Source organism: Leptodactylus fuscus, chromosome 6 (assembly GCF_031893055.1).
Source record: "Leptodactylus fuscus isolate aLepFus1 chromosome 6, aLepFus1.hap2, whole genome shotgun sequence".
Lineage (NCBI taxonomy): Eukaryota > Metazoa > Chordata > Amphibia > Anura > Leptodactylidae > Leptodactylus > Leptodactylus fuscus.
The window spans coordinates 152069942-152081619 of record NC_134270.1 but is presented as its reverse complement, the minus strand read 5'-3'; the positions used below and the strand labels follow the sequence as shown (position 1 = coordinate 152081619).

The 11678-nt window shown below is 41.4% G+C and overlaps 1 protein-coding gene across 1 annotated transcript; it reads left to right on the top strand.

Moving 5' to 3' along the window:
* Window positions 1-117: 117 nt before the first annotated feature.
* LOC142209747 (zinc finger protein 181-like) lies at window positions 118-10887 on the top strand. The gene is made up of 7 exons (XM_075278789.1): window positions 118-262; window positions 1525-1589; window positions 2712-2838; window positions 5539-5655; window positions 8786-8896; window positions 9097-9189; window positions 9955-10887. Exons 2-7 carry the CDS (start codon window positions 1566-1568, stop codon window positions 10665-10667), a joined length of 1185 nt encoding a protein of 394 aa, XP_075134890.1. The 5' UTR covers window positions 118-262; window positions 1525-1565; the 3' UTR covers window positions 10668-10887.
* The last annotated feature ends 791 nt before the right edge of the window (window positions 10888-11678 follow it).

Below are 11678 nucleotides of genomic sequence, written 5' to 3'. Positions count from 1 at the left end.
AGGAACTTGTTGCACATGCGCAGTAAAAGGGACGGGGGCTAAGCAGAGCAGGTGTGCAGGGGATTCTGGGTAGTCAGCTGTCTGTCAGCTATGTGTTGCCAATATTGACCTGCCTCTATCCATGGAGCCTGCAGCAGTCACTGGCTGAAGAGGAGACAAGGTCCTAGAAGCTGCTATATTCTGCATAGGTGATGGTGGGGGTAGAGAACATAAGATAAGGGGTTTTAATTCTGCATAATGGACTCTTAGGTAGGTTAACATGGTAAGTAACATGGGGTTTTTTGTATTAATATATGTGGCATCTGGAATTGAAACATGTGCAATGCAAAAGTGACTTCAACACCCAGCATTACATATTTATATATAGGGCTACATGGCGTCTATACCCGTAATTGTCATATTGACCTACGACTAATTTACGTGGTGACCCCAGTGTCCTCTGACTGTGACAAAATCCAGCAGTCGCAGCACTCTGTCCATTCACTCACATTAGTGAAGAAGTCGCAGGGCAGCAATCGTTGGTCATGTGATGGGAGTCACCCTGAACCCGAGCCTAAATGGATGCTCCGAATCCAACAATCCGAGCTTATTTGTTCTCTAATAAAGAGCTATGCCATTTTAGAATATACTTAGTACATCAATTTTTGTCCAATTTCCCTACAGACAATTTCAAAGACCCTGGATCGAATCAAGAATAGATGTCCAATGTCCCCCCTTTAGCTGTGATTGACATTTTCAGCCACTGTCTGCACCACAATTATCTGGAGTTAAATCAGGCTCCGCCCCCAGTGCACTTGCAGGCTGATACCTGTTTTTCTAAAAAGATGACAATCTCTGCATTGCTTCATCAGTTTGTGGTCACAAGAGTATGTTTCTGCTCCTATTAAAGGCCCCTCCATTGCAGTATTATTGGTTTGGGGGGCATTTTGGACCGGACAGACTTACATTAACACTTGGGTGTAGGGCTTGTTAGCATATGTCCACACAGGACATGTATACTGTGGAAAATGTGCAGTATATCACAACTCCAGATTGTGTAGTTTTATTACATCTTTCCCATTATGCAGTGCAAATAGTTAGGTTTGTGGTAAAAGGGTTAAAGGCTGCAGCATGAATTGACTTGCTGTAAATTTCATTTATGCACCACAGATCAATTTGCTGGTATCATAATATGCAACATTTCTGCTCAAAAAACATTACCCTTACAGTACACCTATCAGTTACGCTGGTCTTGATGTTCCAGTGCCTTATCATGAGTTATGTACTCCCTCCTGGTACTCTTGTGCCTAGGTGCAACTCTACAGTGTCCCTGTAGGTTCTTTCATCAATTGCGCTACTTTTGTGGGGTGGTGTTTACGCCACGTGGGGCCCGGGCTTAGTCATAAGTGGCATTATATAGTATTAAAGCACCACAAAAGTGGCATAACTGATTTGACAAATATTCCCTTGTGTGTTGAAATAATCACATAACCAGGGAAAAGTTTTATGCCATGGTAATAGATTGTGCCTTTTATTCCTTGTCAGGTGAAAATGTTGCTGATAATCTGGAAATAAAGCTTAGGACGATGTCTGGAGCCACCTCCATGCAGGTAACTATGTCATCCAGATTATAATATATCAGTACGTGTGATGTACACTAGTCAGTAAAAGGGGCAGGAGTAGGGTTGAGCCAATCTTGACTTTTCAGGATCGATTTTAAAATCCGATTTCCGATTTTTCATTCGAACCCGATCTCGATCCCAATGCAAGTCAATGGGATTTTTTTTATTAATCGGAGATCAGATTTTAAAAGCAATCCTATTCACTACACAGCATGGAATCTAACAATTGAAAGCTGTAATTGTTAGAATCCACACTGTGTAGTGAATCACTAAGTAGCCAGAGGATTTTTTTTAAATCCTCTGGCTACTTGGTCCCCCCTGGTGTCCACAGAGATGGCTGCTCCGGTGTTCTTCTTCGCCTCGCTGCCTCTCCACACTGCTCTTCTTGCCTCGCTGCCCCCGCCTCCCAGATTAGGAGAGTGTGGGCAGGTACTGGGAGGGGAGACATCTCGTCTCCCCGCCCTGTACCCTCCCACACTCTCCTAAGCCACAAGCCCTGCCTTCCTAGCTCTTTAAACACTAACCTGGAAGGCGGTGGCAGCGAGGCGAAGAAGAGCAGCGTGGAGCGGCAGCGAGGTGAAGAAGAAGGAGAACACTGGGCACCGGAGCAGCCATCTCTGCAGGTAAGTAGCTACTAGAGATGTTAGTTTAGTCTCCCATTAGAATGAATGGAGGCAGCCGGCGCGCAGGGGGTTAAGGCTGTGGAGCCTTCACACTGAGTATACACTCCACTCAAAATGAACGGAGCGTATATTCAGTGTGAAGGCTAAGCAAAGCATTGTGGGAAATAGTACCGATCTCGATCCCACCTAAAAAGGTCGTTTTTGGAATTCCGATTGTGAAATTTTCTCGATCGCCGATCGGAATCCGATCTTTTCCGAACACGATCGCTCAACCCTAGGCAGGAGGCATACAATAATAATAATACAATTTATTTATATAGGACCAACATATTCCGCAGCACTTTACAAATCATAGGGTTAAAGTACAGACAAAAACATACATAGTAAATCAATTCACACAATAGGACTGAGAGCGCTTCTCCCAAAAGCTTACAGTCTATGAAATATTGTACGTAACCCTCCATTAATGTCATTTTTTGTGTTTCAGACATTGGTAACATTTAATGATGTTGCCATCTATTTTTCGGAAGACGATTGGATGTGCTTAGAAGAGTGGCAGAAGGAGCTGTATAGAAACGTCATGCAAGAAATTCATGGTGTCCTGACTGCCATGGGTAATTGTAATGTTTGCCAAAGTTTAGTTTTTTATTGGTTCAATAACTCCTACACATATAAGATAAGATAATCCTTAAGGATAATAGTCCCACCATGGACTATATATACCCTCTTAGATCATGAAGGAGGAGAAAGAATAGCTTTCTGGAAAAATTCAGCATTACAATGTAGTGGCCACTTCATAGGAAGCCACTTCGAGCTTCTGCAGAGATGACTTAGTAAATGCATCGCATTATGTATATTACATGGCTACATAGTACATTTATAATTCTGCTGTTTCCTTACCATCAGATAAGGCTGTATTCACTCCATCTCAGATTCCATAGTTTTTGACAGAGACATTAGCACTGTATATAGTGTTCTTTTTCCCAATAAACCGACCATGGAACAACCCAAAGGAGTCTGTTGATCACTGGTGGCAGGGCTGGCTCCTGTTTTTGGTGGGCCCTTATGTGCCAGAGTCTCAGTGAGCCTTCTGTCAATCATGGTAAGAGGCCCAGTCAGTTACATCCATAAAGAACCTCATATCTGCTATTTCGGAGTTGGAAAGATTTTGGTCTTTTTAAAACTGCAGTGAATGGTGGTGGATACCACCAACTGAGGGTGCACTGTCTACATCTGTCAGAACAACAAAGTGTGACCCTAGCCTTACTGATACAGTACTATAATGCCTGGCTGGATGTCTGCGTCTATATTATTATCATACATATACAACACTAGCTGGTACCCGCGACTTCGTCTGCGGTGATTGTAGAAGTGGGTATATACAGGTGTGGGTAAGGTTTTCATACTGTGTATAAGGTATGGGATATGAAATGTAACTTTGTATCTTGTTTTTGCTGTAATTCAGAGAATACGTGAGACTTCTGTGTTGAAGTTACTTTGTATTTGAGCTGCTATACGGTGTTGTGAGAAACTTTACATAGTGACTTTGGGACAGAAGTATTTGAAGTTAACCCCTTCCCGTCAATGGCATTTTTTGATTTTGGTTTTTCATTTTTGACTCCCCTCCTTCTAAGCCCCATAACTTTTTTATTTCTCCGCTCCCAGAGTCATATGAGGTCTTAATTTTTCTTGGGACAAATTTTTCTTCATGATGCCACCATTAATTATTCTATATAATGTACTGGGAAGCAGGGAAAAAATTCAGAATGGGGTGGATTTGACAAAAAAATACATTTCTGTGACTTTCTTAGGGGCTTTGGTTTTACGGCGTTCACTGTGCAACCAAAATGACATGTCCCCTGTATTCTGTGTTTCGTTACGATTCCGGGGATACCAAATTTATATGGTTTTATTTACATTTTGACCCCTTAAAAAAATCCAAAACTGTGTTAAAAATTTTTTTTTTGAAAAGTCGTCATATTCCGACAGCCGTAAATTTTTTATACGTGCGTGTACGGGGATGTATAGGGCGTCTTTTTTTGCGGGGTCGGGTGTACTTTTTAGTTCTAACATTTTCGGGAAATGTTATTGCTTTGATCACTTTTTATTCAAATTTTTATCAGAATCAAAAGAGTGAAAAAACGGCGGTTTGGCACTTTTGACCATTTTTCCTGCTACGGCGTTTACCGAACAGGAAAAATATTTGTATAGCTTTGTAGAGCGGGCGATTTCGGACGCGCGGATACCTAACATGTATGTGTTTCACAGTTTTTAACTACTTTTATATGTGTTCTAGGGAAAGGGGGGTGATTTGAATTTTTAATCCTTTTTATTTGTTTTTATATTTTTTTTACTTTTTTTTAAACTTTTTTTTTTGCATTTATTAGACTTCCTAGGGGTATTGACATGGGTGGGTGGTGTCGCGGATTGTCAGAGCAGTGGGGGTCGGCAAACATGGCTGCTCCGGAGCGTTAAAGAGAACCTCCTGGAGTATCGTTAAGGGGAGGGGCAAAGTGGTAAAGTATATGTATATGTGATTGTGTGGGGTTAGGGGCGAGGCTGTAGAGGGCAATATGAATTTTGTGGCTTGCTATGGTCCAAAGTGTGTGAGATTGCAGAGATGGTGGTGTGAGTTTGGGTTTTGTGGGGTCCTGGCACAAACGTATGTGCGCTGTTGTGACGAAAAGTAGCCTATTGCGCAATCGAGTGTAGTGACTATGTTTGTGGAAAATTTCAGCCAAATTGGTCGAGCGGGTTTTGCGTGATTGAGGAACAAACATCCGAACATCCAAACACACAAACCCACAAACATCCAAACTCACAAACTTTCACATTTATAATATTAATAGGATTATTGTAACTTCTTATCAAACCACAAATTATATGGCTTGATGATCATGGATTCTGCTATAAATACAAACCATGACATAGTGTTGGCTTCGTCTCATAGCGGATACCACCTTTAACCAACACATCCCATTACATTGAGTTTCCTGCTTTTACACTGAACATTTGTTATGATTCCTCATTACAACTATAGATATACACAGTCACTGGCAGCTATGTTTCAAGGGTGAAGTACTACAAGTCCCAGGACAGAACAAATGTACAGAATGGACTAACAAACATTAGCAAATGAATAGGATTAAAACTTTCACTGTTTGTCTATCCTTTATCTGTGGTCACTCACATACCAGTTGTTACAGAATCACTATACATCACTTGGTGAACATGGGAAACTTTAAGACACAGGGGTTTGTAGATGGACAGCAGCAATTTTATATATGCCCCTTCTATATTTGCTTGTTTCACAGGATACACTATTAGTAACCCTGATGTCTTGGTAAGAATTCAGAATCCTGAGCCAAGCAGACGACTTGTCAGCAACCATGGTTCTGCAAAGCAGAAGAGCAGCTCTAAATTCTCAAGTTGTGAGTAAAATCAGAACATATATTGTTAACTAGAGATTTTGGGGTGTGGTGGTAAATATTCCTGCAGATATTTCACATCATGGGATTTAGTAGGAATAAATAGTGTAGAGAAAAATAAAAGCTTTGCTCATAGAAGCCAGATCACTGGCGCCATTTCTTTTGTATTGGGATTGCTTCCAAAATGTAGCATTTTGTAGAAATTGGTTGAATTGGGATATTGCAGTATATATGTCTTATTAGGCTCCTTTTTCATCTCTGCTGACGGGCTGGTTACTATGAATATGCTACCTGACAAAGAGCATTACAAAGGGTGCGTCATTGGGGAGAGTATTTATATATATATATATATATATATATATATATATATATATATATATATATATATATATATATATATATTGTGGGGAAGCACTGGGGAGTGCATTATATATATTGTGGGGAGCATTGCATATACTGTGAGGGAGCACCGGGGAGAGCATGGTATATACTGTGGAGGAGCACTGGGGGGTGCATTATATATATTATGGGGAGCATTCTATATATTGTGGAGGAGCACTGGGGGGTGCATTATATATATTATGGGGAGCATTCTATATATTGTGGGGGAGCACTGGGGAGTGCATTATATATATTGTGGGGAGCATTGTATAGACTGTGGGGGAACACTGGGGAGAGCATTATATATACTGTGGATGAGTACTGGGGAGTGCATTATATATATTGTGGGGAGCATTGTACAATATATACTGTGAGGGAGCACTAGGGAGTGCATTGTATATACTGTGATGGAGCACTGGGGAGTGCATTATATACAGTCCTATGAAAAAGTTTGGGCACCCCTATTAATCTTAATCATTTTTAGTTCTAAATATTTTGGTGTTTGCAGCAGCCATTTCAGTTTGATATATCTAATAACTGATGGACACAGTAATATTTCAGGATTGAAATGAGGTTTATTGTACTAACAGAAAATGTGCAATATGCATTAAACCAAAATTTGACCGGTGCAAAAGTATGGGCACCTCAACAGAAAAGTGACATTAATATTTAGTAGATCCTCCTTTTGCAAAGATAACAGCCTCTAGTTGCTTCCTGTAGCTTTTAATCAGTTCCTGGATCCTGGATAAAGGTATTTTGGACAAACAATTCAAGTTCAGTTAAGTTAGATGGTCGCCGAGCATGGACAGCCCGCTTCAAATCATCCCACAGATGTTCAATGATATTCAGGTCTGGGGACTGGGATGGCCATTCCAGAACATTGTAATTGTTCCTCTGCATGAATGCCTGAGTCGATTTGGAGCAGTGTTTTGGATCATTGTCTTGCTGAAATATCCATCCCCGGCGTAACTTCAACTTCGTCACTGATTCTTGAACATTATTCTCAAGAATCTGCTGATACTGAGTGGAATCCATGCGACTCTCAACTTTAACAAGATTCCCGATGCCGGCATTGGCCACACAGCCCCAAAGCATGATGGAACCTCCACCAAATTTTATAGTGGGTAGCATGTGTTTTTCTTGGAATGCTGTTTCTTTTTGGACGCCATGCATAACGCCTTTTTTTTTATAACCAAACAACTCAATTTTTGTTTCCAAAATGAAGCTGCCTTGTCCAAATGTGCTTTTGCATACCTCAGGCAACTCTATTTGTGGCGTACGTGCAGAAACGGCTTCTTTCTCATCACTCTCCCATACAGCTTCTATTTGTGCAAAGTGCGCTGTATAGTTGACCGATGCACAGTGACACCATCTGCAGCAAGATGATGCTGCAGCTCTTTGGAGGTGGTCTGTGGATTGTCCTTGACTCTTCTCACCATTCTTCTTCTCTGCCTTTCTGATATTTTTCTTGGCCTGCCACTTCTGGGCTTAACAAGAACTGTCCCTGTGGTCTTCCATTTCCTTACTATGTTCCTCACAGTGGAAACTGACAGGTTAAATCTCTGAGACAACTTTTTGTATCCTTCCCCTGAACAACTATGTTGAACAATCTTTGTTTTCAGATCATTTGAGAGTTGTTTTGAGTAGCCCATGATGCCACTCTTCAGAGGAGATTCAAATAGGAGATCAACTTGCAATTGGCCACCTTAAATACCTTTTCTTATGATTGGATACATCTGGCTATGAAGTTCAAAGCTCAGTGAGGTTACAAAACCAATTTTGTGCTTCAGTAAGTCAGTAAAAAGTAGTTAGGGGAATTCAAATCAATAAAATGATAAGGGTGCCCATACTTTTGCACCGGTCAAATTTTGGTTTAATGCATATTGCACATTTTCTGTTAGTACAATAAACCTCATTTCAATCCTGAAATATTACTGTGTCCATCAGTTATTAGATATATCAAACTGAAATGGCTGCTGCAAACACCAAAATATTTAGAACTAAAAATGATTAAGATTAATAGGGGTGCCCAAACTTTTTCATAGGACTGTATATTGTGGGGGAGCATGGTATATACTGTGGGGGAACACTGGGGAGAGCATGGTATATACTGTGGGGGAACACTGGGGAGAGCATGGTATATACTGTGGAGGAGCACTGGGGAGTGCATTATATATATTACGGGGAGCATTGTATATACTGTGGGGGAGCACTGGGGAGAGCATTCTATATATTGTGGAGGAGCACTGGGGAGTGCATTATATATATTATGGGGAGCATTGTATATACTGTGGGGGTATGGTGAAGAGCATTATGTATACCATGGGAGGCACTGACCATTATATATGTAATTTGGAGGGCGCCCAGGAGACTATTAAATAAAATAAAGCATTTGCTTAGGAGGCAATGGCTCCTACTTATTATGATTTTTTAAATCTGGACCTCTATAGACATTTTGTGCCACTATAGTATCACTGTAGATTCCATTACAAATTTTAACAGAAACTATGACCCTTTATGTAATGTATGGATATATTGGATGCTCCAGAGATAGAACCAGTCTTGTAGAGACTTTAAGCTCTAATATATAAAGGAGCCCCCTCCACATACCCTATTTATATTGTACATCGACAGTAGATTTTTCTACTTAAACTTGACCCTTAACATAAAATTAATTGATATGTTTGTCTAAGCAGAAAACTAATCTGTTGTTGGCTGTAGTTATACTTGTGAATTCTTTTTCTGTCTGTAGGTTTTCCTTCAAGTAACCCGGATATTCTTCTACGAGTTAAACAATATGACAGCACCTTACTAGAGGATCCTCTGCAACCTCATGAGGACACGCAGTCAGAGTCAGCTGATGGTGTGTAGATAAACCCTACATGGTCTGGTGATATCACATGTTATTTATAGAAGGTTCATCTGAAGATATGTAACCCCCTGACTAAAACTACTGGTTGTCACTTTTAGAAATCTAGCATCGATTAGACCAAGATAACTCCTGAGAAATCAGGGACCTCTCCTTCTGGGTGATTCCTTATTACATGTCTTCTTTTACTGTAGGGAATAATCTGCAAATTGATCAGTCGGGAATAAGTAAAGAAGAAGATTGGTCTAATAATCCATGCCAGGAAAGCGCCAGTGATTCTAAAGGATGTAAGTTTCGTCTAATGATACATCTGTTTTTATTCCATGATAATCCAAGAGGGACCAGACCAAAGGGAGCAACTTATTACTGCAGACACAAAGTTGCTTTAGTTTCTTTTTATTTGAAAGAATAATTATGTGATCTGTGGGGGTCCAACACCTGGACCCCACTCAGATCAGCCGCTTCAGCAGCATCCAGGCAATATCATCTGCCTTGTTAGAAGATTATTTGTATGAAAGGTCTGATGTACAACAATGGTTGGCCAAGTTTTGCCCCTGCCTGGCTAATGTAGAACAGGATAATTACCCTGAGTAACTATTTTTTTGCATTTACACTTATTAAAAAAAAAAAAATGCTTATCCAAGAAGAGTGATAGAATAGCACCACCTGCTGGTTGTTTATTTTTTTCTTTACTGTGTCCACATCTGCCAAAATGGACACACATGCTCAGTCTTGCTTCTCTCTTTGCTCCATGATTATGGGTTTCTGGTGTGTTGAGCTGACATCTTCTGAAGCAGCAGCGTCTTTCCTTCTTGTCAATAAGACTGTCGCTCTATCGCTGATCACGCTCTCTTACAAAATGGTACATCTTCAATGGCCGCCATCTCGCGACACCAAGGATCCCTCTCTATACTTGATAGGGCAGAGAGAGAGGCAAGATTGAGTATATGGGACCACCATGGTGGACACAAAAAAATTTACAGTTATGGGTCAAGCCTTACAAGTTCTTTGCCTTCCTTTCTCAGTTTATTGATCTCCTCCATTTATTTCAGGTGACAGCCAGTCTCCCGAAAAAGATAACATGACTGACATACAAAGTGATAAAACCAAGAATAATTTCCAATGGGATGACTTGTTTAACAAAATGGAACCGAAAAAATCAGCGATGGACCGAACCAATGAACGCATAAGAGGTGCGGAGCTGACCCATAAGCCACCCAGTGCTGAGAAGAAGCCCAACCCAAAAGAACGCCTGTACATTTGCTCTGTCTGTGGTAAAAGTTTTGGTGGGAATTCTTTACTGGTGAGGCATATGAGAATCCATACCGGCGAGAAACCCTATGCCTGCAACCATTGTGATAAAAGTTTTAATGACAAGTCCTATCTTCTGCGGCACTTGAGGACTCATACCGGGGAGAAGCCATATTCTTGTTCTGTGTGCTTTAAAAGTTTTAGTCAGAACTCCAGTGTCATCGCCCACATGAGGATTCACACAGGAGAGAGGCCGTTTCAGTGTACAGAGTGTGACAAGCGGTTCAGCGATAAGTCGTACTATTTGCGGCACATGCGGGCTCACACCGGAGAAAAGCCGTACAAGTGTACCGAGTGTGAAAAGTGCTTTACTCAGACTTCTAGCCTGGCCTCACATATGCGAATCCACACAGGAGAAAAGCCATACAAATGCCGTTATTGTGACAAGTGCTTTAGTCAGAGCTCAAGCTATGTCATACATCAGAGGCTACATCAGCAAGAGGAGACGCGGTGAAGGAGCCACGTGCTGGCCTACCTGAAATATGAGAGGTGTCAGTATTCTCTGCCTTCGGAGTCATTGAATAGGGTGGTCTACTGTAGACAATAATAGGGGAGAGGGGTTCCCCCAGCATAGGGCCACCATCTGTCAGCTGGAATGAAGAGACACTATAAAGAGACTGGAGGAACTACAAATTCTGTGCATTAGGCAACCAGGAGCTGGGAGAGTCTTTACAAAGTGGGTCTATCCATTAGTGGTCTATCCTTGTAGAGGACCCTTCACCAATTTCACCATCTCCTTTCACCCTGCATTGTTGGATTTTTTTCTCTAGCCCCCATCATGCCGTTTCAGCTCTCTGCTGTCTGGTGGGTGGTCTCTGGCCCAGGACCACCTACCTGATATCAGAAAGCCTAATATGGGGTGTTAAAATTAAGTGCACTGATTGCTTATGAACAGTGGGGGGCTACAGAAAAAAATTCCAGCTGTACCAGAATTAGCGGAGCGGCGCCTATAGAAGGATACAAACGATTGAAGTTAGTTCAAGTGGTGAAAAACCTTCATTATAGGATTAATCCCAGATCAGCGGATCACTGCAGAGATGGGTATACCTACCCCTAAATCCCAACCCCTAGGGGAGAACTTATGGGAACAGCCAAGCAGTGCTGCTATACATATTCCTATAGAGGTGAATGACACTATGGAAACAGCAGAGCACATTTAGCTACGCTGTTTCGGTAACTATGAAGCTATAGAAATGATGAAGCTCGACTGTGCTATGCTGTTTCCATATAAGCATTTTCCTGGAGTTACAGGAACAGTGAAGAGCAGTATTGCTTGGCTATTTGTGTAAGTCTAGCCCTAGGGTCGGGACAAGAACAGTTAATCCAATTTTGGGAGCGTTTTACTGACACGGGAATAACATAGGCCAAAAAGTTATCCAACAAAATAAGGAGTCCATGGTATTCCAGAGGGCTACCTCCCCTTTCCCAGGCACATTGGGACAGTCAATACAAATACCTGTGCCTG

Bases quoted from the DNA above. Each gene is read 5' to 3' on its own strand.
- LOC142209747 (XM_075278789.1), top strand. From the start codon at position 1,566: ATGTCTGGAGCCACCTCCATGCAG. The intron at 1,590-2,711 runs GTAACTATGTCA...TTTGTGTTTCAG, and splicing joins CTGGAGCCACCTCCATGCAG to ACATTGGTAACATTTAATGA. The intron at 2,839-5,538 runs GTAATTGTAATG...CTTGTTTCACAG, and splicing joins TGGTGTCCTGACTGCCATGG to GATACACTATTAGTAACCCT.